Source organism: Microtus oregoni, unplaced genomic scaffold (genome assembly GCF_018167655.1).
Source record: "Microtus oregoni isolate MIOR12 unplaced genomic scaffold, Mior012 000064F_ref0000363, whole genome shotgun sequence".
In the NCBI taxonomy this organism is placed as follows: Eukaryota; Metazoa; Chordata; class Mammalia; order Rodentia; family Cricetidae; genus Microtus; species Microtus oregoni.
The window spans coordinates 9,060,643-9,088,640 of NW_024543874.1; the positions used below are offsets into that span (position 1 = coordinate 9,060,643).

At 40.5% G+C, this 27,998-nt stretch overlaps 1 protein-coding gene across 4 annotated transcripts in view; it reads right to left on the minus strand.

Moving 5' to 3' along the window:
- Nucleotides 1–27,998, minus strand: part of Lmbr1 (limb development membrane protein 1) — a 175,947-nt gene that overhangs the window by 24,552 nt on the left and 123,397 nt on the right. For 3 of the 4 annotated variants that reach the window (XR_005973313.1, XR_005973315.1, XR_005973314.1), the window contains 2 exons: nt 9,310–9,471; nt 3,121–4,762 (listed from right to left, as the gene is read on the minus strand). Coding sequence is in view for 1 of the 4 variants with exons in the window: in XM_041640646.1 (XP_041496580.1) it covers nt 4,677–4,762; nt 9,310–9,471 (248 nt within the window). In the remaining 3 variants the exon portion in view is untranslated. Of the gene's footprint in view, nt 1–2,987; nt 4,763–9,309; nt 9,472–27,998 lie in introns of those variants that run through there. The other variant, XM_041640646.1, reaches the window with a different exon arrangement.

Sequence of the window (27,998 nt, forward strand, 5' to 3'; positions counted from 1 at the left end):
AGGTTTGAGTAGGGGTAAAGAGAAAGCAAGTGCTTCCAGCAATGTGTAACAAGGGCAGCACTCTAAGGTAGCTGCTGCTGCTATTGCTATTTCAGGCTCTAAGTCCTTGCAAGCTACATCCAAAATTGATTTCCTTTTAGAATCAAATCAACTTAGACATCTGTTATTGATCTGTATTAAGTATTGGACTCATGTAAAGATCAGAGAAGGAGGTTCACCATGTACAAGTTTCACTGGCAAGCAAGCTAGGGTGGGTGCTCATCAACACACAGAAAGAGTGATGCTGACTGAGAACTCTGAACAAGCAAATGGGAGTCATTGGGATCTGGCTGGCCTGGACTGACCTACTTCTTTACTCAGAACGGAGCAACGTCAAGCACCTTTAGTTTTCTTGGCTGTGTTTCAAAGCCAGGAAGTAAAAATGAGCATTTCCTGTTTGACAGAGTTCAGAGCTACCCATGTATCAGAATACCCACTGCCTGTCACTATGCTCTTGTATTGCACACCAGCGCCACTTCAGTCTCTGATGTGAGTTCACAATAAGAAGTAAGAAATATAGGCCGGGTGGTGGCGGCGCACTTGGGAGGCAGAGGCAGACTGTGAGTTTGAGGCCAGCCTGGTCTACAAGAGCAAATTCCAGGACAGCTAGGACTACACAGAGAAACCTTGTCTTGAAAAACCAAAAAAAAAAAAAGGTTCCAGTTATGTTTTTCAAATGGAAATTTACCTCCCATTTTGAATTAATAGGTTATTTTAGGAAATACCTTAGTTTGTGTCTGGTATTTCAAAAAAATTATAATAAACATTAGAAAATGCCAGCATGGATCATACGAAAAAATGTCACTGTTAAATTTTTATATGTGTTTTGATGTGTATGTAAACTCAGTCATAGAGAATATTTATTTCTTATTGTGGACTGCAGTGTGACGTCATTGGTGTTCACAGACTGTGCGTACTGCCAGCAAATGAGCTGGTGTTCACAGCACTCACATTCTGCAGAACTCTGGATGATGTTCAGTTCCTCTATGAAGAAATAAGAAACAAGTCTAATGAGCTTGAATCATTAACTAATGTGTAAGATGACATTTTTAACTATTAATGTTACTTTTGGGTTACAAAGAATTTATCTGTAACACAACAGAAAGCAAGTGAAAACATCTCTTTCTCTAGCATGCTAAGCACTGTGCTTCAACACCAGTGTCAATACTCTTGAGTATTCATCATGATGGAATCGAAAAAATAAACATAAATTAAGTATATGCTTATATGTATAGTGACTTATAAACCAAGTATAGGATAGCTTTTTGCAGAACTTTGATTTCTAAGAATTTTTAACTCACAGTAAAAGTACCTTATAGAAACAAGACTAACAGAAAATTTGAAAACAATCTATAACAAAAATTCACCAGTGTCTAGACATTTGAAAAGTATCACACCAGTTTGTTGAAGTTTAAAATCAGTGTTGTGTTTATGTTCACATATTTAAAGATCCTATAACAATTCTGCCTATGTGCATTAAATACTGTGCCAACCACAAGCATCTGGCCTACAGAAACAACCTACTACACTTGGCCAAAGCAGCGGTGGCAGCAATTGCTGCTGCCACCATGAATAGAAGCACACAGCCCCAGAGGCTGTGAGAAGCAGGCCCAATAGGCTTCATCTGACTTACCAGCCAGCCCCACAGAAGTATGACTGAAGGAGCTAATAGTGTGTGTGTGGACAACTTCACCCAGGGTCGCATATTTAGATCATACCTTATTTTACATAGGAAGGATAGATAGATAGATAGATAGATAGATAGATAGATAGGCAGATGATTAGAGAGAGATCTAAAATATATGCTAGAAAATCAGTAAAAAGCAATGTTACAATCTACAAAATTTGTAACTATAATTGATTTAAATATCACAGACCCAATTAATTGTAAGAATCTACTATATCCCCCCAGCAAGATCTAAACAGTGTCTCATGCTCTCTTATTTAAATTGTATAATTTTTTTGTATAGGTGTGGTTTTCCTGCACCACATGCCTGCAGTACCCATGGAGGCCTGAAAAGGGTGTTGAATCCTCACTGGGACTAGAGTCACTGATGACTGTGAGCCACCATGTGGGTATTGGGAACCAAATCTGAGTCCTCTGAAAGAGCAGCCAGTGCTCTTCACGGCTGAGCCATCTCTCCAGTCACTCTACCCTCAACCCTTGTGCTCTTTTTGTTAGTGTTCTTTCTTTTTTGTTTTTGAGATAACATCTCACTAGGTAGCCCTGGCTCGCCTGGAATTCACTAAGTAAACTAGGCTAACTCCAAATTCATAAGGCGCCTCCTGCCTCTGCCTCCTGAGTGTTAGGATGAGGTCATGCAACACCATGCCCAGCTTCATGCCCTTTAAAGAGGAAATTCAAAGTGAGAGAATAAAAGGACTATATAACAGAGTCACTGGTGCAGCCCCATCCGGTCAAAACCCAGAAAGCACCATGATGAGTGTGGATGGGTGCACTTGTTTGCAGAGCTTTATGCATTCTCTGTCACACGCAACTGCAACATGAGACTCCTAAGTGTGCCTGCCTTTGTGAACTTAGAACGGGAAGCCTCTGCGTGCTGCTGCCCATGTCTGAAGTTCTATACCGGTCAGCCTCCAGCACATGCCCAAGGCAGTGACTGCACCTGGACTGGGTCCTTCACACTAGATGAATGAGTGACCACTGACCTTCAAAGAGTGGTGACCACACAGCAGATCAACCACGGAGGGCCTGAGATTCAAGATGAGGCAACCCTTGAAGCCCATTTTTCATCTCATCAGCAAATGTCTCCAGTCAGTATTTAAAATTCATCGTATATCTGACTAAGTGTGGTCACCCAAGCCCGGCTCATCTTCAGATTAAGAATGTCCAAATGAACAAGAAGTTGAGACTGGCCAGTGAGATGGCTCATTGGGGAAAGGTACCTGGATGCAATCATGTATACATGGTGAAAGGAAAGAAACGTCTCCTGAAAGCTGTCCTCAGACACAGATGCACAGATACACACAGGGAGGCATAAACACAGGGGAACGTTAAGAAAATTAAAGTTGAGACATACTGAAAAGTTTAATATTTTATAAAATTTCCAGACACCTTACCTTACAGATTAGCCAGGAGCTCTGTGCTTGGATGGATCGGCAAATGGTGTGCACTGAAAGTGACTGCAGTGGAAAACTGTTCTCTGATCTCTCCTTCACTTGGTCTTCCCAGAGGATGGATTTCAAGTTCCAATAAGAAGCAGAGCCTGGCATTAACTAACATAATGATCACGGAAATTTGAAGGCAGCTGACTTGCATTGTGCTAGTGCAAGACCTCATACTCAGGAATCTACCAGTACTCGCTGAAGGCATGCACTAAGCCATTCAGAGCCACAGCACCAATGCTCCTTCTCCTTCAGACTAAGGAATCAGAGAATGGTAATGATGTAATGGAAGAAGTGTACTCAATGCCTTGTAAAAGTACAGCTCAATTTTCTGGTTTTCCTATTTAATAAAAAATTATGTCAGATACATCCTGTTTTTCGTAAATTTCTCCAAAAGAAACTAAATTCAACAATTTGAGGGAAAAAGAAGTGTTTTACTTTTTTCTGAATACAAATCCTGTTTTGTCATCCACACCGTGCATGTAAGCACCATTATATTTCTGTGACCTGTGTGCTACCTAGGGACAGCAACAGCATGCACTCATGTTTTTAGTCAGGAACTCAAGAGTTAAGAAACCATCCCAACAATCACGTACAACTAAACAACTGAATAATTATGAGCTCATATTCCACTGTGTCTGCCCTTCTATGACCTTTAAGTCCTGGGTATCACCCTGGTAACTTTCCTGAGGTGAAGACTCAAGGTGGTGTATATGAAGGTCACCAAAGCCTGAGATTTAAAAAGGAAACAATTTCTATCTATGGGTTTCACAGGCACAACAAGCACAGGAGTGAAGTAGTTTTTAAAAAGGTTTTAAAAAGTGAATATACACATGGCCTATAAGGCAAAGTCTAAGTTACAAGTGTGTACAACACTGGCACTGTGCTGTGAAGTATTATCAGGTGTATACACACAAATGTCCAAATCTACAATCACATATGCTTCTTACTGCTGCTTACCACAAAAAGATAGCCTTGGGGCTTCCCACCAAGGCTCAAGTTTGGAAGGAACCTAGTATTTTCCCACTGGCCCAAAGTCTAATGAAGATTCTGTAACATGAATCAGAAACTCTGCTTTTGGTTTTTTAAGGAAATAAAAAATGTAGTTTGCTACTAGTACATAAGTTTTCAGGACTTTCTGAAAATGTTTTGGGGTACTAGGCAACTTCCAGGTAGGCTTCTGCCTGCAGATGCAAACGTCTCATGGCATAAAGCAAAGCATAAGAAAGTCCAAGTCAGCTTCTTTGCACATCTTCACCGCTCATCCAGATGGCTCCCTGCTGTAGACATACAACCTTTCCCCAGTCTCTAAGACTCAGGGTTTAACCAAAAGCTCTAAGGTCAATCAGAAAAGTCAAAGGAGAAACTGATCAGCAATGCCAAGTGCTCGTGCTGGTGAGAAGGTGGCACTGACAGGCAGCCCAGACCTCACCACAAGCTGATGAGTTTCTGTGGGAATGTCAGGAGTCTTCAGGGGACTTGCTGCAGAATGCTGCTGAGGCAGTCGGGTCTCACAATGCTTTCTGATGACCATTTGCAGAAGGCTTTGCAGTTTCTGAATCTCTTGAGGTATCTGACAAGTGAAGCTTGTGAAGTCCTGCAGGAAAATAGAACACGGGTGAGAAAGAGCAGAAAAGACCTACTTAGCAGGACAGCTTTCTTGTATGGGTTATCTACAGCGTTCTGGTAATGAGAGCCTTCTCCTCCCCGGAGGCAGCTCTATGGAAGTCACGCCTCTTTTCTAGGACTGCCCCCTCCAATGACTGGGTGACAAGTGGGCATGACTCTTCTCAATACGGTGGGGTCCTACTATTTTTTATTTATTTTTTGAGTGTGTGTGTTCATTTGTGTGTGTCTATAGGTAGAAGCCAGAGAACAATTTTGGATGTCATGTGAAGTGCCACCCACTTTGTTTTAAGAAACAGGGTCTCCCATTAAACTTGGAACTCACCAAGTAGATGAGACTGGCTAGCTACCAAGCCCAGGGAGCCACATTCCCAGTGTTGGGATTTTGTCTAGCTTTTTTACATGGGTTCTGGGGATCAAACTGAGGCCCTCATGCTTGTGTAACAAGTAGGTTATAGACTGAGCCATCTCCCCAGATCCTCAGTGTGGCTCTGATGTGATGGGGCCTCCAAAGCATGATACCCCATAGGGTCAAAGGTGTCAAAGCACCCTTCATCTCTTCACTGTCTCTTCCTCCTCCTCACCACAAAAGCCTCTTCCCAGTAAGCTAGCTTGTTCTCGTCTCAAAACACACTGCCTAGGAAGCTAAGCTGATATAGATACATGACTTTTTTGTTTTAAAACACAAAACGTCTCTGTCTCCATCCATCACCAGATGAAGGTTCTATGATGATATGCAAGATATTCGTCAGTATTGCTATAGGATAGGGTCATTTCAGGTTCCCCATCCTCAGCTGCCCAAGGAACTAACTGGGGACCTCGGCTTGGGCATCTGGGAGCCACTCTAGGTTCAAGTCTCTTGCCAACCCTAAGGTGGCTCCCTTAACTAAGAACCGTGCTTCCGTGCTCCCCCATCCAACCTTCCTTCATCCCAATCATCCCCCTTCCCCAAGCTCCCCCCATTCTCCCCCTATCCCCCCTCTCTCACCATCTCCCCTTACCCCCATCCCACCCCACCCCCAAGATCTCAATTTTCTCCCCGGCAATTTTGTCTACTTCCCATAGCCAAGAGGACAACTATATGCTTTTCCTTTGGTTCACCTTCTTACTTAGCTTCTTTGGGATCACCAATTGTAGACTCCGTGACCCTTGTTTATGGCTAGAAACCAATTATGAGTGAGTACATCCCATGTTCATCTTTTTGGGTCTGGGTTACCTCACTCAGGATAGTATTTTCTATTTCCATCCATTTGCATGCAAAATTTGAGAAGTCATTGTTTTTTACCGCAGCATGGACTGAGCTCCCAAGGTCCCGATGAGGAGCAGAAGGAGGGAGAACATGAGCAAAGAAGTCGGGACCACGAGGGGAGCACCCACCCACTGAGACAGTGGAGCTCATCTATTGGGAGCTCACCAAGGCCAGCTGAACTGTGACTGAAAAAGCATGGGATAAAACTGGACTCTCTGAGCATGGCGAACAATGAGGGCTGATGAGAACCCAAGGACAATGGCACAGGGTTTTGAACCTACGTAATGTGCTAGCTTTGTGGGAGCCTAGCCAGTTTGGATGTTCACCTTCCTAGAAATGGACGAAGGGGGGAGGACCTAGGTCTTACCACAGGGCAGGGAAATCTGACTTCTCTTTGGGCTGGAGAGGGAGGGGGAGAGGAGTAGGGGGAGGGGGAGAAGGGTGGGAGGAGGGGGACGGAAATGGGAGGCTGGGAGGAGGAAATTTGTTTTTTTTTCTTTTCTCAATAAAAAAAAATAAAAAAATAAAACACAAAACGTGTGGCAAGAATACTCAAAGTGAAACCCATGCCATGTAAGCGTCTACAAGTAGTGCATCCTCGGGAAAGACCATGGAAGAGCACCCATACTGCTCAGATTTTTGAATGCCCCCAAACTAAGTTAGGGGGTAGGGTGGGTATTCATTCTAAATTTCCAGATAGTAATTTTCTCATTAGAAAGCTTTATATAACTCCTAAGCCAATAAAGTCTTCCTCCCAAATTTAAAGTCTTTATTACTTACATAACTTAATGAAAGAAAATTTGAGCTTGAGCCTATAACTGAATTAGACAAAAAAAAATCAATGTAAAATAAATAGTTTAATCCCAGAAATGGCCAAACCACTAAGTAATCAGAGAATCTCTGAAAATTAAGACAAGACTGATGTGGGAAGTCTTTCTGTTTATATGTTGCTTTTATTCATTAATGAATAAATCTGTTCCGGCCAGTGACCTAGCAGACCTAGAAAGGCGGGAAAACTCAACTAAAAGAAGAAGAAGAAGGCGGAGTCGAAGGCGGAGTCGAAGGTGGAGCCAGTGAGATGCCGTGTATCCGCCAGAGGAGACAGACATGAGCTGTTAGCTGGAACCTTGCCGGTAGGCAACAAGACTCATGGTAAAATATAAAATAATGGAAATGGGTTGATGCTAGATGTAAGAGCTAGCTAGCAATATGCTTAAGAAATTGGTCAAACAGTGATTTAATTAATATAGTTTCTGTGTGGTTATTTTGGGAGTCTGGCCAGCTGGGAAGTGAGGAAGCGGGCTCCTACAAAACAAGACATGCACTGAAGAAAACTTGCCAGGAAAAAAGTAAGGGGAGGGATGGGGCACAAAGGGCATACTTGCCACACTGCCCTGGAACCATACTGTCTCTGGATGGGGAATGTGTGCAGAGCTAAAGACCAAACCCAGGACCTCACACATGGTAGGCAAGCATTCTACCACTGAGCCACATTCCTGGCCTTGAAACTACTCTTTTAAGAAAGAAGACTTAAGTAGGTTCACTTCCTTTTTATTTTTTATTTTTTGGTTTTTTGAAACAGGGTTTCTCTGTGTAGTCCTGGCTGTCATGAAACTCACTATGTAGACCAGGCTACCTTCAAACTCATAGATATTCACCTGTGTCTGCCTCCTAGATGCTGGGATTAAAGGTTTGCACCTCCGGGTTAGGTTTCACTTCTTAAATCCAAGTGTGACACAGGACATGCATTCTGATATAACTGCAATCTTTTCATCTGTAGACCTCCCTAGAAATAGTCCCTTGGTCACCACCACCACGATGACTAGTGTGCAGATGTTCTCTGAAAATACCTATTAGGAATGAGCTAATGAAGTCAGATTTAACATCTTTGGACATTTGAGCCTATATTTAAAGAGGATCTTTTCTATACAAAGAATGGCCCCTAAAGAATATACAAAAGGATAACAGAAAACATTTGAAAAATAAAACAAACACGGCAATTGGAGGTTTTACTCAACTCTTGAAAACCCCATTGTGTCTTATGGTCAGATTGCTAAGATGACACAGAGGGCCTTTGGCCCCTGGCAGGAGCTCCACAGAGAGACGCCAACACTGAAGCACTGCAGCCATCTCAGCCATAGCCAAGTGGGAACCCATCTGAGGTCCTAGCTAGAAAAGAAGTTTCACCTAGACATAAGACTGAGGGTTTCTTGATTCCTAGGCATCTGGCTACTTTTAATGTGCCCAGTACTGTGAAATACAGGCACTAAAATTCATAAATTATCTGGCGTTTCATCTGAGATGAGATGTTTCATTTGAGGGTAATATTTCAATCAGTTGTCCCCTCACAGTGTACAAATAAAACACACATGGAGCAGTAACCTGGTAGATTTTTCTTTAAAGGTCATCCTTTCCATCAAGGTCATAAAAGTTGGCACTTTGAAAAGATTTATTGCTGCTCCTGTAGTTTAGCTTTCTGAAATTGGACCTTAATGAATCTATAAACATGCTACCTCTTAAAATATCAAAAAACACATCCTATTTGAAGCATAAGCATTCAAGTGGTATCAGGCAAATGAGTGAATGCCAGGGTTTCCTATATTTCCTACAGGAAACCACCACCTTTCTTTTCTGCTATGGAGGTAGATGCTACAAGCCTGGGAAGCTTCCAGAGTGCTTCTCATCCTGAAGCACAAACTCTGGACTAAGTTCAGCATGAGTGTAGGAATAAACACAGCAAACATACATCACTTAAAGCAGACTTTGATGCCACCACACTACACATGACAGCGTACATGACAGCAAACCTCCTGTCCTGTCAGTACCAAGAATGCTAACATTGTTTTCCAGAGTTATTTGGCTTATTGAATAGAATTATAGGTTGTTTATACACTTAGAAAATTCAAGCCTCCCCTCAAAAAAAAAAGCTTGAAGCAAACAATAGTAAAAGGCATCAACAGCAGAAAGCAAACCTTTAACACCAAGTCGTTCTCACCTTTATCATGATAAGAACAAAGGGGCTGACTGCCAGTCCCAAGTTCTTAGGGTGTCGTAGGCACTGTACTAAGGCCCCATAAGAACCACCACAATTCCTACCCACACACCTTACAGATGAGGGCCTATAGTACAGCACATGATTCCAATCCAATCACAACCAACACATGAGTCAAGAATGCAAATGACAGCCATGAACACTTAGAAACTAAATTGAAACTCAAATGTCAAAGTCATGATTAGCAGAAAGAAACATCCATAAACCTCAAGATTACCTAGGGCCTTGAAAAGTTCTTCTCGTACAGCTGACGTGAATTTTCTGACCAAACACAATGTTGTCACAATGGCAAAGAGTAAATTGTAGGATAATACAATATAGAAATTTCCCAGCCAATTAAATCTTCCAAAGTCTCCAAGTAGATCAAATCTAGTGATTCCTGTTAAAAGAATAAACAAATAAAAGTCCTTAATAAAGTGAGGTGCATTCATATCCCTAACAAAATACAGTTGAAAACAGGTCAGATTCCACAAACTTTCTCAGATATTTGTAGGATGCTTTCTCAGTGCCCTGGGAAGGCTTTGCCATGAATCATGTGACTGTTTCCTAGCAGGTCAACCCAAGCCAGCCCCAACCTTCATGTCTGTACCTGTCATTGCATGTGATACACGGAGGAGTGGCATGAGTGTCTATCACGTATTTAGAGTCCACACCTGAATTAAAGAGAAAGCTCAGGTGCCATCCACTAGAGCCTGTTCTCCCCCACTACTTCCATAGGAATGACATCTATTACACTCCTGCAACCCAAATTTCAGTGGCAACACCTCACACATTCCTATTTTTTACTGATTTTATTGAGCTATAAATTTTTCTCTGCTCCCCTTCCTGCCTCTCCCCTCCCCTTCAACCCTCTCCCAAGGTCCCCATGCTCCCAATTTACTCAGGAGATCTTGTCTTTTTCTACTTCCCATGTAGATTAGATCCATGAATGGCTCTCTTAGGGGCCTCACTGTTATCTAGGTTCTCTGGGATTGTGATTTGTGGGCTGGTTTTCTTTGCTTTATATTTTAAAACCACCTATGAGTGAGTACATGTGATAATTGTCTCTCTGGGTCTGGGTTACCTCTCTCAATGTGATGTTTTCTAGATCCATCCATTTGCCCGCACATTTCAAGATGTCATTTTTTTCTGCTGCACCTTACACATTCTTAGTGCTCATCACATAAGTGAATAAATAGGACCATTTCCTTACAATACACCATTGGCAGAATTTCATGCTACCATTTACAAAGTAAGAGAGGAATGTCAGGAATGTGTGAAGATTGTATCACACATGGATTTAACTTACTTAATTCAATCAAAGACACATTTAAAATCTTTTTAACTGAAAGAATATTTAAATCAGTATGTGACTCAGGTCCAAAACTTATCATAAAGAGGGCATGAGTGGCAGGATTTTCTGGTAAATAAATCCTACCAGTCAGGTGGATAAATGGAGTAAGAAAGGCCACGGCAGGCTTGAGGAAGACACCGAGGGACTACATGGGGCTATATGGACCTACAACAAGAGTTACAAGAAGAAATAGCTACTTCCTCTAGTACTATACAAACACAGTTATGTACTGCATATGCTACAGGCCATTTAAGGATTTTATGGGTGATTTCAAAAATACCTTTGACTCAATCTCACATCATCAACTGGCTTTTGAATTTGGCTTTTTGCCCTGATCCAACAAACTTCCATCAACTGCAAGCCTCATAGAGAAGCTTATGGGCAGCAGAAAATCTTCCTATGCAAACAGTACAGTAAGAACAGGGCATTTCAAAAATAGCTCCGAAGTCACTCCCATCTGGAACCAATGTGTGCAAGTATGAAAGACATTGCCGAAGTGTTTTAAAAATAGATGAAGATTAATGAAGACATTAGATAATACCTTACAAAAAGAAATTTAAAAACCAGATACCAGAAAAGCCTTCAGTGCCTGTCCTGTATTACTTTAAGATGATGACAACTTTGGCTTCAGTCTCTCAGTGCTAAGCCTAAAAGAAAGGACTTTGTTTAAAGGAATGGATGCCTAATAAGATACCTTACTTTTCAAGCTGAGTTATGTAAACAGTTATGGTGCTACCAACACAAGCCTTAAGGCTTCAGTGAACCCAGGACTGGCAACTGAATTGATCCCAAGAGTAAAGATCTCCTTAAGTGTCTGGTAAAAGCCATAGTCACCCTGTAAGAAAAGCACACTCAAACTTCTGCACCTAGATGGTTTCCAAAGGACAAGCTGAGTAGGCCCTAGAAGATGTCTACTACTATGGGTAAGTGCAGAAAGGGAGGACTAGTGTAGATTTAACACATGTGTTTAATGTGTGCATTTGATTATCCATTCTTATATGTACCACTGACACTCCATACAGACAAATCACTTGACACAAATACAAGGTCTAATATTTTCTTGTTAGTGAACCTGTGTAGGTGTGCAGACAGCACTTTGGACCCCTGCTGTCAACAAGGCTGTAGATAGCTTTGCACCGTCCGTGAGGAGCAGAGCTGGGAGGTCAAATCAGTCACATCAAGCACAGAAGTGCTAGAACAGTGAGAAGAGTGGACACAGACCCTAGAAATGAACCCCACTTAGAAAATAGAAAGTTAGGGTCCAGCCCTAACAGGATATCTAAATGAAGAACAATCTCAAGCTCAGGGTATTTCAGCAGACATACATAGACACCCAAGAGGAACAAAAATGCCAGTTCACAGTGTTGGGTCTGAAGACACTATTGGTCCAGGAGAGGCTCCAAAACCACAGAGAAACCCTGTCTCGAAAAACCAAAAAAAAAAAAAAAAAAACAGATGCACTTTAGAAAAAAAAAAAAAAGCCATCCAACCAAAATATTCAGAATGAGGAATCCGGGAGGCAGGATCGCCATTTTGGACTGCAATAGAGGTTAAGAGCCAGTGTCTGGTTGTTTTGCTTTTCTGACCTTCAGGTTGAACCCCAATAACTGTCTATAAGATTTTATTAATCATGCTACACACACGCACACACACATACACACACACACACACGCACTCACGCACGTACACAAAGAAGTTTCATTAGACAGCAATGAAGCACAAGGTCATTTGACCTGGGTACTACAACACTTTATGACAAGCAATGCATTGCCTCCCCGAAAAGGACTCAACCAAGAATGTTTCATGAGTAATTCCTTCCAAAACAACCTTTTTTCTATTCACAGTTTTAAAAGAACTGGTGCACAAAATACAATGACTTTAAGAAGGAGCAGGTTGCCCCACCCACATCATAAGTCAATATAACGCATGTTCTCTCGCCCACCTGAGTCAACTTCTACTCTGAGCAAGCATGTTCATGTTGGTGAAACTGCAGGAGGCCATTCAGAGCAATTGTAAAGTATGGGACACAAAGGGCCTGAAAGTGATGTTATCAGTAAATTATACAAGCTGGCCTAGTACACAAACATCTGACCTAAATATCCATGATTTTAATGTAAAGGTGCCAAAATAACATGTGTTCTTATTAAATTTATTAGCTAATTTGCATTAAAAATTAATCTCTAAACTCATATGATTAGTTTCAACACCATCCTCACTATGTTTCCATAAACTTCCCCTAATTAGATTTATGAAAAAAATTTAGCTAAGATAGTCTATAAAATAAGCATGACTTAGAGACAGTAATGCAATAAAATCCACAATCATTCTAAACATCCATGCTTTCAGGATTGGTATAAGCAATCGATTGTCCTGTTTATTAGGGGGAAAAAAGTCACTATAAAATTAAGCTTCTGCTCTGTGAGTAGAATGAAAGATGAAAATTAAAAATCAAAGACTAACTTCTAACATCTTTAAATTTTTATGTAATTAAAATCTTTAAACATGTATTTATCTTATGTGTATGTAAGTTTGTGAGCATGTACATGTATGTGCCACAGCAAGTGTATGGGAGTCAGAGGACAGCTTGTGAAAGCTGGATCTCTCCTTCCACCATGTGTGTGTTCCAGGGACTGAACTCAAGTTGTCATATTTCGCAGCAAGTGCCTCTACCCATTGAGCAATCTGGCCAGCCTCCACTTTTAATAAACATTGCTTGTTTGTTGTTATGTTGGGGGGTTGCATATACCAGATACTAAGGAAATCAGATTGGTCAGTCTTACTGTGAAAGTATGTTTTTGTTAAATTATATCCACAAGAAATATAACTATAGGCTTCAGGTACTAGCCAAAAGGTAATAGAGGAGACAATATTTTCTCACCTACCTGAATAAACTTAAAAAGTGGATGTAATATCCAAATAATGGTTTCGAGACCCTGGTCATCAATACTTCTTCCAAGGGCAAACAAGGCCATTACCCTCCCTAAGGAGGAAGGACTCAGAAGTCAGCATGAGGATGGCTTAGTGAGCAGAGAGCTGCTTGGAGTGAAGTTCAGCAGAGCAGAACTGAGCAGAAAACCCAGATATGACTATTACAGCAGCTACAACCTATCCTCTAGTTCAGAAGCTAGAGGAAAGATTGAACCTACTACAATTTTTAAAAAGTCTAAAGCTGACCTATAAAGGAAAATCACAATATAAACTGGAAAAGTATACTTGACGGGATTAAGAGCTGGCTAGATACTACAGAGACTGGCATACTCAAAGACAGCAAAAGAACACAAAATAGACAGGAAGCTAACAATGTCAATGAACTACACCGATGCCCAGTGGCTGATGATGCACTTGCTCTCCAGAGTCCCTGGAGTGGAGTTGCAGAGATACTTGGCCTGTGACATTCTAGATATGTAAAAAAGAAGACCTGAGTTTAATTCCAAAACAATGAAAGTATAAAGTCAACCCCTGGGTGTTGCTGGCCAGCCAGCCTGACTAACCTACTCAGATGAGCCCAAAGCCTCTAAAAAAAAAAAAACCCTATCTGAAAAATCAAGGTGGACAGAGTAGTATGGGAAGTCCTTCTGCATATGTGTTGCTTTTATTGGAAGCAGCTTTTGGCCAATGGCCTAACAGAATATAGCCAGGCTGGAAAAGATATATACAGAAAGTAGGCAGAGTCAGGGAGATGCCATGTAGCCACCAGAGGGGAAAGACATGAGCTGCCAGCTAGCTAGAACCTTGCCGGTAGGCCATGAACCTTATATAAAATACAAAATAATGGAAATGGGTTAATTCTAGATGTAAGAACTAGATAACAATATGCTTAAGCTATTGGCCAAACAGTATTGCAAATAATATAGTTTCTGTGAGATTATTTCAGGAATCTGGGTGGCCAGGAAACAAAAACGTGGCCTCCAACTACAACAGAGTCTGAGGAACGACACTTGAGGTCGACCTCTAGACTATACTCATATGCACATATGCATCAACACCTACATGAGTGCATACACATACCACACACACCCACACACATCAATGTACACACAGAGGCACATACACTTGAGGTCGACCTCTAAGACTATACTCATATACATCAGCACCTACATGAGTGCATACACATACCACACACACCCACACACATCAATGTACACACAGAGGCACATACACTTGAGGTCGACCTCTAGACTATACTCATATGCATCAGCACCTACATGAGTGCATACACATACCACACACACCCACACACATCAATGTACACACAGAGGCACATACACTTGAGGTCGACCTCTAGACTATACTCATATGCATCAGCACCTACATGAGTGCATACACATACCACACACACCCACACACATCAATGTATACACAGAGGCACATACACACAGTCTCTATAAGATTAAAATCAAGGATAGATTCCTTGAAGAAATATTGGTTTAGGGATTGACAGCTAGAAATATTTCAAATTTGATGACATATATGCATAATGAACTCAAAGAGCAAAAAAAAAAAAAATCTGAGGAGGATGCTGCCTAAGCATATAATAATCAAACTGCTAAACCTTCTTTTTTTAAAAAAAAAAAAGAAAAAGAATAGAAATAGTGATCAGAGAAAAATTCTTGTCAAAGCAATGTAAAGGGGAAAACAATGCAAAATATTTTTAACATATGTGTGGTGGTTTGAAAGTGGCCCCCAAAGGGAGTACACTATTAGAAAGTGTGGCCCTGTTGAAGGAAGTGTGTCACTGTGGGGGGTGGGCCTTGAAGTCTCTTTTTCTCAAGCTTCACTCAGTGTGACAGTTGACTTCCTGTTGCCTGCAGAGGTAGCACTCTCAGCTCCAGCACCACATCTGCCTGTACATGTACACTGCCATGCTCCCCTTTATGGTCATAATGGATTGAACCTCTGAAACTGTAAGCTAGTCACCCTCAATTAAATATAATCTAAAATCTCATGTTCAAAAATACCTTCAAAAATAAGGCAAAATAAAGACATCTTGCACATCCAAACAGCATGGGATTTATTATTACCAGCAGACTTGCACTGCAAGAAATGTTACAGAAATTATAACCACAGAATTATAGTAACAAAAACAGCATGGTACTGGCACAAAACATATACACAAATGAGGTAGAATAAAAGACACAGAAGTAATCCACTGCCACCTGGTTCTTGACAAAGGAACCAAAAGCACTAGAGAGAAACAGCCTCTTTAACAAGTGGTACCAGGGAGGCTAAGTGTCTTCAGTAAGAACCAAAACTAGATCCTGCCTCTGCTGCATGAAATCAACTCAGAGGAGACTAAAAACTGCAGTGTAACCAACAACTTTGAAGCTACTAGACTAAAGTCAAGAAATAAGATACAGGCACAGGTTTTCTGGGCAGGACCACATCAGCTCAGGAAACAAAAGCAAAGGAGACAAATGGGACTGCATTAGACTAGAAATCTGCATATTAAAAGAAACAGAATGAAAAAGGCCTACAGAAAGGGAGAAAAATCTTTGACATCTATTTGTTTAACAGATTAATATATAGAATATATTTTTAAAACTCAAAAAAATAAACACCAGAAGAGCAAATAATTCAATAAATGAACAACCGAACTGTTCTCAAAAGAAAATTTTAAAATGACAAATAAACACACAAAAAAAAAACACTAACCTCTTTACTATCGAAATACCACCAAGATTCCATCTTACCTCAGACAGAACTGCTTTTTTCAAACAAATAAAACAAAAACCAAAAGCAACAAATGCTGATAAAGGTGTAGAGAAAGGAAACCTATTCACTGCTAGTTAGAATATAAATTATTCTAGCCACTATGAAAACCAATACGAAGGTTTTTCAAAAAGTTAGAAATTGAACTTCCATATGATCCAATAGTGTTTTTTCTACATATGCTCTCAAAGGAATCTAGGCAGCTCACTACTGATACACTATGGACATCACTGCTCTATTCACACAACTGTAACAGTGTGTAAACCTTCAAGTAACCAGTCAAGCAACTTCTCAGAGCTATGCCAATAGACCAACAAAGAAGTTTACCTCTAAGTTTACATCTGTATAGATGAGGAAGAAAGGGTATCAAGGGAGAGATGAGATGGCTAGAAATAGGCAACAGATGAGGTCACACCAGGAATCAAGTTTGATATCAATACTCTAGCTATCCAAATCAAGACAGGCTCACACAGCTATTTAACATGAAGGCAAAGGTTTAAAGTACAAGAATGGAAAAGTGTCACAAGAAAAGAGAAACAGCTATTTTTAACATGACTAAAAGGAGACTTCAGAAAAGAGTTACAAGTAATGCGCGCCACTATCATAATTATAAAGTGTCCGTTCACCAGGGACCCCACATTTATGCATCTGACCCAAGCTTTAAAGTATGTGAAGCAAGCAGACAGACATACACAAGAGAGAGGCCCACAATCCAACCAGTGTTTCCACAGTCCTGCTCTCAACGCAGTCGAAACAAGTGGACCCAAGGATCCAGAGGACGTGAGGGCACCTGCCAGCCAGTGGACCCAACACTGAAAAACGTAGCACCAAGAAGATGTGAATGTCCTTTCCTTCCTACTGTGTCTTGCCTACTCAACAAGCTGAAATGATGCTATACATGCAAAGTGCATTCCTTCACATTGACATCAGCAAAGAAACTAAAAAATACTAAAAATCAAATCTCTTAAACATCCCCAAATGTTTGGGAATAAAATATCATACTTCAAAATATCCCATGAGTGAAAGAAGAAATAAAAAAGTATTCTGAACAAAATTAAAATTAAAATGCTCTGTATGAAGGTTTGGGGGAGATGCAGTGGAGAGGCAGCAGCAGGGAGCAAAGGGTGGAAGCAAAGGGGTAATACAGGAGGGGACACAACAGAGGGGGCAGCACAGGGAGGTAGCAGCTAAAGCAGGGGATGCAGCCAGGAGGTAAAATGAAGAGGGGGCATGACTGCAATGGGAAAGGGGTTGCAGCCAGCAATATTTAGATCAGAAAAAGACCTCAAAACTCAGTGAACTCAGCTCCAATTGCAAGAAAGTCAGAAAATATACTCGAAAGGACCAAATCCGTGAACTAGAAAGTACAAACAGAAAAATAAAATGAAATCAAAGCTGCTTCTCTCAGAGGATCAATAAATCAATACATATGTATGCACACTGTTCAGGAAAAGAGAAAGAAAACACAAAAGATCTGTGTCAATGTTGAGTCTCCACTTCTACTGCTGGCTGAGGGAGCTGTCCACAGATCTGACACTGTTGCTGATATTAACAAAGCTTGTTCAAGCTGAGTAGGGCTCTTTTCATAAAAGAAACTGAACTGTTGCTAAACCTTTTACAAAAAGTAAATTTCAAACCAGATGGCATCATCAGTGAGCAATAGAACACTAAAAGAGGAGAAATAAGTCTATGACAACCACCCATGGAAATTCAAGTGCTTCTGAACACATGTAGTGAGGAAATCATCACATACACATCAAAAGCAGAAAGAAGCTTCAAAAAAAAAAAAAAGCAGGGGAGAACCACAGAACAATGTTATCAAAAACACTGAATAAAAAGTCCTCAGCCAATTTTCATCATATTCAATCCAAAAAAGATAATACATCATGACACATGGAGCTCACCCAAGAAACCTCAGGCTAATTAATATTTGAGAATTAATATAATTCAACATATTTTGAGACTTAAAAAGTGTATAGTTGTCTCAATAGATGAATAAAAGGCATTTAACAAAATTCACCATCTATCTTGGTAAGAATTCCAGCAAAGCAGGGAAAAAAAGGGGCATCCTGAACACGGTAGGTGACAACTAGAATAAATACCTCAATTAACAGACAACAGTAGAACCCTTCCTGCAAGTGTATGTAGTGCTTGTCAGATTGCTAGGGCTGTACCTCAGTCTGTAGAGCACTCGCCTTGCATGACGACAGCTCTTAGGGCTGGGAAAAGGCTTATCAAGCAAATGGACCTAAGAAGCAAGCAGATGTGGCCATACTAATCTCTAACAAAGTAGACTTCAAACTTAAATCAATCAGAAGAGATGGAGAGGGGCATTTTATACTCATAACAGGAACAGTTCATCAGGATGAAGTCTCAATCCTGAACACCTATGCCCCTAATATAAAAGCACCCACGTACATAAAAGAAACATTGCTAAAACTCAAGGCTGCCATCAAACCGCACACACTAATAGTAGGAGACTTTAACACTCCTCTCTCACCAAAGGACAGGTCAATCAGACAGAAACCTAACAGAGAAATAAGAGAATTAATGGAGGTAATGAATCAAATGGACTTAACAGACATCTATAGAACATTCCACCCAAATAGGAAAGAATATACCTTCTTCTCTGCAGCTCATGGAACTTTCTCAAAAATTGACCACATAGTCGGTAACAAAGCAAACATCCACAGTTAGAAAAAAATATTCGTAACCACCTGTGTCTTATCAGATCACCATGGATTAAAGTTAGAATTCAACAACAATGCTACCCCCAGAAAGCCTACAAATTCATGGAAACTGAACAGTCAACTACTGAACCATACCTGGATTAAGGAAGAAATTAAGAAAGAAATTAAAGTCTTCCTGGAATTCAATGAAAATAAAGAAACAACATACTTAAACTTATGGGACACAATGAAAGCAGTCCTAAGAGGAAAGTTCATAGCACTAAGTGCCCACATAAAGAAAACAGAGAAAGCTCACATTGGAGACTTAACAGCCTACCTGAAACCTCTAGAAAAAAAAAAAGCAGACTCACCTAGGAGGAGTAGAAGACTGGAAATAATCAAACTGAGGGCTGAAATCAACAAAATAGAAACACAGAAAACAATCCAAAGAATCAGTGAAACAAAAAGCTGGTTCCTAGAGAAAATCAACAAGATTGATAAACCCCTATCCAAACTAATCAAACGGCAGAGAGAGAATACGCAAATTAATAAGATCAGAAATGAAAAGGGGGACATAACCACAGACACAGAGGAAATTCAGAGAATCATTAGATCTTACTACAAAAGCCTATATGCCACAAAACTGGAAAATGTAAAGGAAATGGACACGTTTTTAGATAAATATCATATACCAAAGTTAAATCAGGACCAGGTGAACAATCTAAATAGACCTGTTAGTCGCGAAGAATTAGAAGAGGTTATCAAAAACCTCCCTACCAAAAAAAGGCCAGGACCAGATGGTTTCAATGCGGAATTCCACCAGAACTTCCAAGAAGACCTAATACCTATACTCCTTAATGTATTTTACAATATACAGAAACAGAAGAGGCATTGCCAAATTCCTTTTAGGAAGCTACAGTTACTCTGATACCAAAACCGCACAAAGACTCAACCAAGAAAGAGAATTATAGACCAATCTCACTCATGAACATCGATGCAAAAATCCTCAACAAAATACTGGCAAACTGAATCCAAGAACACATCAGAAAAATTATCCATTATGATGAAGTAGGCTTCATCCCAGGGATGCAGGGCTGGTTCAACATATGAAAATCTATCAATGTAATCCATCATATAAATAAACTGAAAGAAAAAAATCATATGATCATTTCATTAGATGCTGAAAAAGCATTTGACAAAATCCAACATCCCTTTATGATAAAAGTCTTGGAGAGATTAGGGATACAAGGGTCATACCTAAATATAATAAAAGCTATATACAGCAAGCCGACAGCTAACATCAAATTAAATGGAGAGAAACTCAAAGCCATCAAATTAAACTCAGGAACACGACAAGGCTGTCCACTCTCGCCATACCTCTTCAATATAGTGCTTGAAGTTCTAGCAATAGCAATAAGACAACATAAGGGGATGAAGGGGATTCGAATTGGAAAGGAAGAAGTGAAACTTTCGTTATTTGCAGATGATATGATAGTCTACATAAGCGACCCCCAAAACTACACCAAAGAAATTTTACAGCTAATAAACAGCTTTAGTAATGTGGCAGGACACAAGATCAACTCCAAAAAATCAGTCGCCCTCTTATACACAAAGGATATGGAAGCAGAGAGGGAAATCAGTGAAGCTTCACCTTTCACGATAGCCACAAACAGCATAAAATATCTTGGGGTAACTCTAACCAAGGAAGTGAAAGATCTATTTGACAAGAACTTTAAGGCATTGAAGAAAGAAATTGAGGAGTATACCAGAAAATGGAAGGACCTCCCTTGCTCTTGGATTGGGAGGATCAACATAGTAAAAAATGGCAATTCTACCAAAGGCAATTTATAGATTCAATGCAATCCCCATCAAGGTCCCATCAAAATTCTTCACAGATCTTGAGAGGACAATAATCAACTTTATATGGAAAAACAAAAAAACCCAGGATAGCCAAAACAATCCTATACAATAAAGGATTGTCTGGAGGCATTACCATCCCTGACTTCAAACTCTATTACAGAGCTAAAGTGATGAAAACAGTGTGGTACTAGCATAAAAACAGAGAAGTCGACCAATGGAATCGTATAGAAGACCCGAATTTTAACCCACAAACCTATGAACACCTCATTTTTGATAAAGGAGCCAAAAGTATACAATGGAAGAAAGAAAGCATCTTCAACAAATGGTGCTGGCACAACTGGATGTCAACCTGTAGAAGAATGAAAATAGACCCATATCTATCACCATGCACAAAACTCAAATCCAAATGGATTAAAGACCTCACTATCAGTCAGAACACATTGAACCTAATAGAAGAGAAAGTGGGAAGTACCCTACAACAAATGGGCACAGGAGATCGCTTCCTATGTGTAACCCCAACAGCACAGACATTAAGGGCAACATTGAATAAATGGGACCTCCTAAAACTGAGAAGCTTCTGTAAAGCAAAGGACACTGTCACCAAGACAAAAAGGCAACCTACTGACTGGGAGAAGATCTTCACCAACCCCGCAACAGACAAAGGTCTGATCTCCAAAATATATAGAGAACTCAGGAAACTAGACTTTAAAATGCTAATTAACCCAATTAAAAAATGGGGCACTGAACTGAACAGAGAATTCTCAGCAGAGGAAGTTCAAATGGCCAAAAGACACTTAAGGTTATGCTCAACCTCCTTAGCGATCAGGGAAATGCAAATCAAAACAACTTTGAGATACCATCTTACACCTGTCAGAATCGTTAAAATAAAAAACTCCAATGATAGCCTTTGCTGGAGAGGCTGTGGAGGAAGGAGTACCCTCATCCATTGCTGGTGGGAATGCAATCTTGTGCAACCACTTTGGAAATCTGTGTTTCGGTTTCTCAGGAAATTCGGGATCAACCTACCCCTGGACCCAGCAATACCACTCCTGGGAATATACCCAAGAGATGCCCTATCATATGACAAGAGCATTTGTTCAACTATGTTCATAGCAGTATTATTTGTAATAGCCAAAACCTGGAAACAACCTAGATGCCCTTCAATGGAAAAATGGATGAAGAAAGTGTGGAATATATACACATTAGAGTACTACGCTGCGGTAAAAAACAATGACTTCTCGAATTTTGCATGCAAATAGATGGAAATAGAAAACACGATCCTGAGTGAGGTAACCCAGACCCAAAAAGATGAACATGGGATGTACTCACTCATAATTGGTTTCTAGCCATAAATAAGGGTCACGGAGTCTACAGTTGGTGATCCTAAAGAAGCTAAGTAAGAAGTTGAACCAAAGGAAAAACATATAGTTGTCCTCTTGGTTATGGGAAGTAGACAAAATTGCCGGGGAGAAAATTGAGATCTTGGGGGTGGGGTGGGATGGGGGTAAGGGGAGATGGGGAGAGAAAAGGGAGAAGGGGAGAATGGGGGGAACTTGGGGAAAAAGGAGGATTGGGATAAAGGAAGGTTGGATAGGGGAGCACAGAAGCACAATTCTTATTTAAGGGAGCCACCTTAGGGTTGGCCAGAGACTTGAACCTAGAGTGGCTCCCAGGTGCCCAAGGCGATGTCCCCAGTTAGTTCCTTGGGCAGATGAGGATAGGGAACCTGAAATGACCCTATCCTATAGCAATACTGACGAATATCTTGCATATCATCATAGAACCTTCATCTGGTGATGGATGGAGATAGAGACAGAGACCCACACTGGAGCACTGGACTGAGCTCCCAAGGTCCCAATGAGGAGCAGAAGGAGGGAGCACATGAGCAAAGAAATCGGGACCACGAGGGGTGCACCCACCCACTGAGACAGTGGAGCTGATCTATTGGGAGCTCACCAAGGCCAGCTGAACTGTGACCGAAAAAGCATGGGATAAAACTGGACTCTCTGAACATGGCAAACAATGAGGGCTGATGAGAAGCCAAGGACAATGGCACGGGGTTTTGTTCCTACGTAATGTGCTGGCTTTGTGGGAGCCTAGCCAGTTTGGATGTTCACCTTCCTAGAAATGGACGGAGGGGGGAGGACCTAGGACTTACCACAGGGCAGGGAACCCTGACTGCTCTTTGGACTGGAGAGGGAGGGGGAGAGGAGTGGGGTGAGGGGGAGAAGGGTGGGAGGAGGGGGGAGAAGGGTGGGAGGAGGGGGAGGGAAAGGGAGGCTGGTAGGAGGTGGAAAATTGTTTTTTTTTCTCCTTTTCTCAATAAAAAAAAGAATTGTAAAAAAAGAACATCAATTCAAATCAAAGTGTAATACAAAGTTGAAAGTATAACCAAGGAAATGAAAGATCTATTTGACAAGAACTTTAAGGCATTGAAGAAAGAAATTGAAGAGGATACCAGAAAATGGAAGGATCTCCCTTGCTCTTGGATTGGGAGGATCAACATAGTAAAAATGGCAATTCTACCAAAGGCAATTTATAGATTCAATGCAATCCCCATCAAGAACCTGAGACATTTCATCTGCAACATAGGAGTTTACTTTACCTCAAAGAACTAGGAGTCTTTGGGTAGTAAATAAATGTCAAGGGTTTTGGGAGCATGCAAACGAAAGCTTAAAGATGGGAACCTGTGTCTGAAATGATCATTTTTTTATGACTACTTCCTTGCTTTAAACTCACTTTGTTTTAACTGAAGGCAATTTAATGAAGTATTCAGGTAAACTTCAGTAGGTGAACTCAAATATAAACTAAAATCCAATGACAGAGAATAAAAAGGAGAGTCTAAGAAAGAACCAATTTTCAAAGATGAAAACATCTAACCCTTTCCTGAAGGAACTCTTCAGAGGAGGTCCAGCAGTCTCCCAGAGACACTTTCTCTCTTTTGGTCTGGCTTCAAATCTTACCCCACTCTCCACAAAATCATAAATAACAAGAAGGCCCAGGACCCATTGCTCCCGTGTGGATTCCTCCCGGGAGTTCAGGAGGGAAACAAGGTGGATAGGAAGGAGTTGGATACAAGATGACAGTAACACTGCCCTAACTTTCACGTGCTCTGGCCTCTTGGATGTAAATGTCCCAAAGACTAATGAGCTCTGCTTTTGCAATGACCTGTGCAGCATTGAGTGGGACCCCAGGTCATCCCAGAGTTACACTGATTTGCTTACCACGGGGCAAACGGTGGTCAGAGGTGTAGATTCTGAACAAACGATGAAAGGTAGTTAGGGAGCAATGAAGGAGACGTCAAGGAGTTGACAAAGAAGGAGGTGACAAACGGGAAAGCAGGGGGTAGTAATGAAGAAGAGATACGGGTGTGAGATCACAAATGTCAAATGGCACAGCATGGGACAACCCAGGAGTCAGCAGCAGCCTGCACATACAGACCTTATTAAGTGTTTTAGTTTGAAATTCATTTTCAGATGTCTAAATGCTGACAGAAGAAATGAGTTCAAAACCTTCCCTTCTTAATGCCCACTGGGCAGCACAGAATCAAGACTCTTCAGAAGGAACAACAAAGTCAACAAAAGAATCAGAAACAAAGTAATAGCCACATGACAATTACCATTTCCTACAGAGTATTTTCTAGAGGCACACACCTCTAGAAAAAAATCTGAAAAGCTGTGAAAACAAAGTGGCTTGTGGAAACTGAAGAAGAGACTAGGATTGAAAGCATGATCAGACCACAAACTTTAGCCACGGTGCATGGAGAAATCAAGTTGGCACTCAACAAGAAGCTTCCTCCCAACTGGCTAGCTTTCATAGTACTCGAAGGTGCTATACAGTGCTGGAGTGGAAGGGGTCATCAACAATCTTACCCAGCCGTGAACCCTGTGAACTACAATAACAATCGTGAGATAAGCATATGGGTGCAACAATGACATGAAGTTTTGATTGGATTTAAGGCCTGCTCCGCAGAAGGAAATGTATGTCTGATACTACAAATCTGACCAAGAACCCATGGTTGGAGAACTTTATACTATTTTCTTAAATGGACATAGTATCAATCTGCCCCCTAAATTCATTATCTCTATATTCATAGATTTGTGCAGCTCTCAGACTTCATCAGAAAAATTTCCTTGTGCAGTGAGCAGCAGTTAACATAGAAAGTCACAGCTGGTCAAAATCCAAAAGAAAGCTCGGTCACAAAGGGAACATCTATATCACAGCTCCCAACAAGGCTCTGATGTCATGAAGGAAAGAGTCAGGATTTCTAAACATGAGCTCAAAGCAGCTATTGTTGCCAGCATGGAGTGGGGATGAGCTCATGAGCCCCACCCACCTTGGTGGGGAAATTATTGCCAGCAGATCACTTCTGAAGAGGGAGAGTTTTCTTTAAGAACTTGGCCCTAGGTATGCTGAACATGCTCCAGTGGATGGTCCTACACTAATGAGTATTATGGCAACACAAATTGGCATCAGTGGGTTTTTAAAAAACGATACAAAGTTGAGAAAGTACGGATCTGGGAGGAGTTAAAGAGAGAAGAGGAAGGTAAATATGATCAAAATACATTGTGTGTATATATATATATATATATATATGACAGTCTCAAAAAATTAATGAAAATACTGTTTTAAATTAAAAAAATCATAGTCAGAAGCCTCTTCAGTCCAATCTAATCCTTAATACTCTTCATAAATGTAATCTATTCATATTTTTTTTAATTTTCTACAACTGAGATGGCTTGTTCCCATCTCAGAGTTGACTGTATGTGTCCACTGGAGATACTCAGCTAGGTTAAGGCTCTTTATTCTTAGTATAAATGAGACCCTTACTATAACTGCCGAATTCTGACAACATCTTCACTTCACATTTTAAAGCAGACCCAAGGCACCTTCTCACCAGATGATTCCAACTGGAATTACTTTCATACAAGCTAGAGCTTAGGAACTATACCAACAGGCAGCTACATTTTGACTGCAATGACCAATGTGGCCTGTTCTATGCAGAGCACTGGAACACATGGAAAGACAAGCAGACATGAGCTAAGAACCATCACTAGCTGCTCTCCTGATTCTGGCATATAATGCAGGATAGTTTTAGCAATTCCTTATTCTTAGAAATCCTAAGCAGATCTAAAAATTTAATGCTCAAACATATAAGGAACATTAGTAGTCAAACATAAGTTAGTTAAAACTGCTTGTTTGTTATTATCTTTTATTCAACTAGATATAATGACATTATATACAAATTTTCCTGAGAAATTTTCAGTATGGATCTTCAAACTACTTTTACATAGATTCTATAATTGGAATATATAAATTAAACATATGTTTCAAATCTGCCAGGGATGGATATCTGTAAAAGCATCATTTACTTCCATCTTACATTGAGAAACAGGAAACAGGCAAAGCCCACAATGAAAAGCAACAGTTTACGCAAATAAATGACTCTTCAAGAAACAGAGCATAGTGGACAATGAGGACTACTGAGAACTCAAGAACAATGGCAATGGGTTTCTGATCCTACTGCACACACTGACTTTGTGGGAGCCTAGGCAGTTTGGATGCTCAACTTACTAGACCTGGATGGAGGTGGGGGTTCCTTGGACTTCCCACAGGACAGGGAACCCTGATTGCTTTTCGGGCTGAGGGGGAAGGGGACTTAATTGGGGGAGGGGGAGGGAAATGGGAGGCGGTGGCGGGGAAGAGACAGAAATCTTTAATAAATAAATAAATTAAAAAATTAAAAAAAAAGAAAAGAAACAGAGATTTCTAACAAAGTCCCCAAATCAAGATGCAACAAAAGAGAATAATCCACTTTACCTCCTGCTAGATGACAGATTACTAGACTCAGATGAGAAGACACCTAAAATATGTATAAGCTAATCTAAAGGGTATTTTTGTTTCAGTATCATAAATACTTTCTGTAAGTCAGCATTTGAACCTTGTATAACTTATAAGTACAGAAAAGGTTTTTAAGATAAAAAATAAAAGTAATTTTGAAGCGTAATTAGCAAATGTATTCCAAAGACCATTGTCTGCACCTGAAGAAAAACTTCAGAAGAAGAATAAAGAAAACCAACCTTCATTTGTTGTCTCCACAGAGCATGATAAAGAGCACACTGGCAACTATGTGAGATATGTTTTTCAAAACAGAGAAGGCTGGGCATCTAGGGATGACTGGTTCACTCTTCTGAATTGACCTTTAACAACCATCTCCGCTAGTCACACTCAGACCGTATTAAACAGCAGTCTATTACTTAAAAGCATCCACTATGCCAAAACAGAGACTCTTCACAACCAAAGTCTGAGCACACAACACAACAATGTGCCAGATCACAGGCGGCACAACAATGCTCTTCCAGGTTTTAAAGGGCTGAATGCAAAAACCTTACATTTGCTACATACAATAAACTACATTCATTTCATCGACTTAAAATGCCTGCTCAAAATAACCCTCACTCCTTCTTTGTAGCAAGTGATAAGCTTATTAAGTTATTTAGTGGACATTTTTCAATGAATACATTTCCCTCATTCAAATGTAGCAAGCTATCTGAGAGTAATGCTTCAGTGAGCACGTTATGTCACATCGTGCACTCAAAACTTGAGCTGGATGTATGGCAGTACCCATAATGCAACAACAATAGCAGCTAATGATTTCTAAAAGAAATCAGCTACAAAAAAAATTTCCTCTTCTTTTTAACAACCAGATTACCAAACTAACTATGGTACTCTGGATTCAGTGTACTTTCAATTCATAGTTGAAATTACCCTCTTCACCAAACTATCACTGAAATAGAGAAAAGTTGTATGTTAGGTTCTATATTTTGTTCTGCTGTGTCCCATTTCTCCTAATGACAGATGCTGTGGGCTGATCTTACAGGAGCAAAGGAGACCATGCCAAGGTCAGATCTCCTTGTGAGAGGCGAGGAGAGAGGGACATTTTCACAGCTAGGAATGTGGTTAATGCATCCTCTATTCTGGTCTCAAGCTTTTCAGCTGGTGCATCACAATCCTGCTCTTCAGCAGGGGCACACTCGCCACAGCTCTCTGTATCTCACCTTCTTAAAATCAAAGACTCAATCCTAAAGCATTAACAGAAGAATTACAAAGTAACTCTCTAGTTTGCATTTCCCATAATACTAAAATAAGGCTTTATCTCTAGTCTAGAACTTTGCTTTTTTAATGCTGCGGAAAGCCTCTGTGAATCTGTTTAACGTATTTACTCTTTTCATCTATTCAGTGCCGCTGGGCATAACACGTATTGCAGTGCGTGCTGCTGTCTTACACGGCGCCACATGACTCACCGTACCGCAGCGCACTCCACTAATCCTGTTT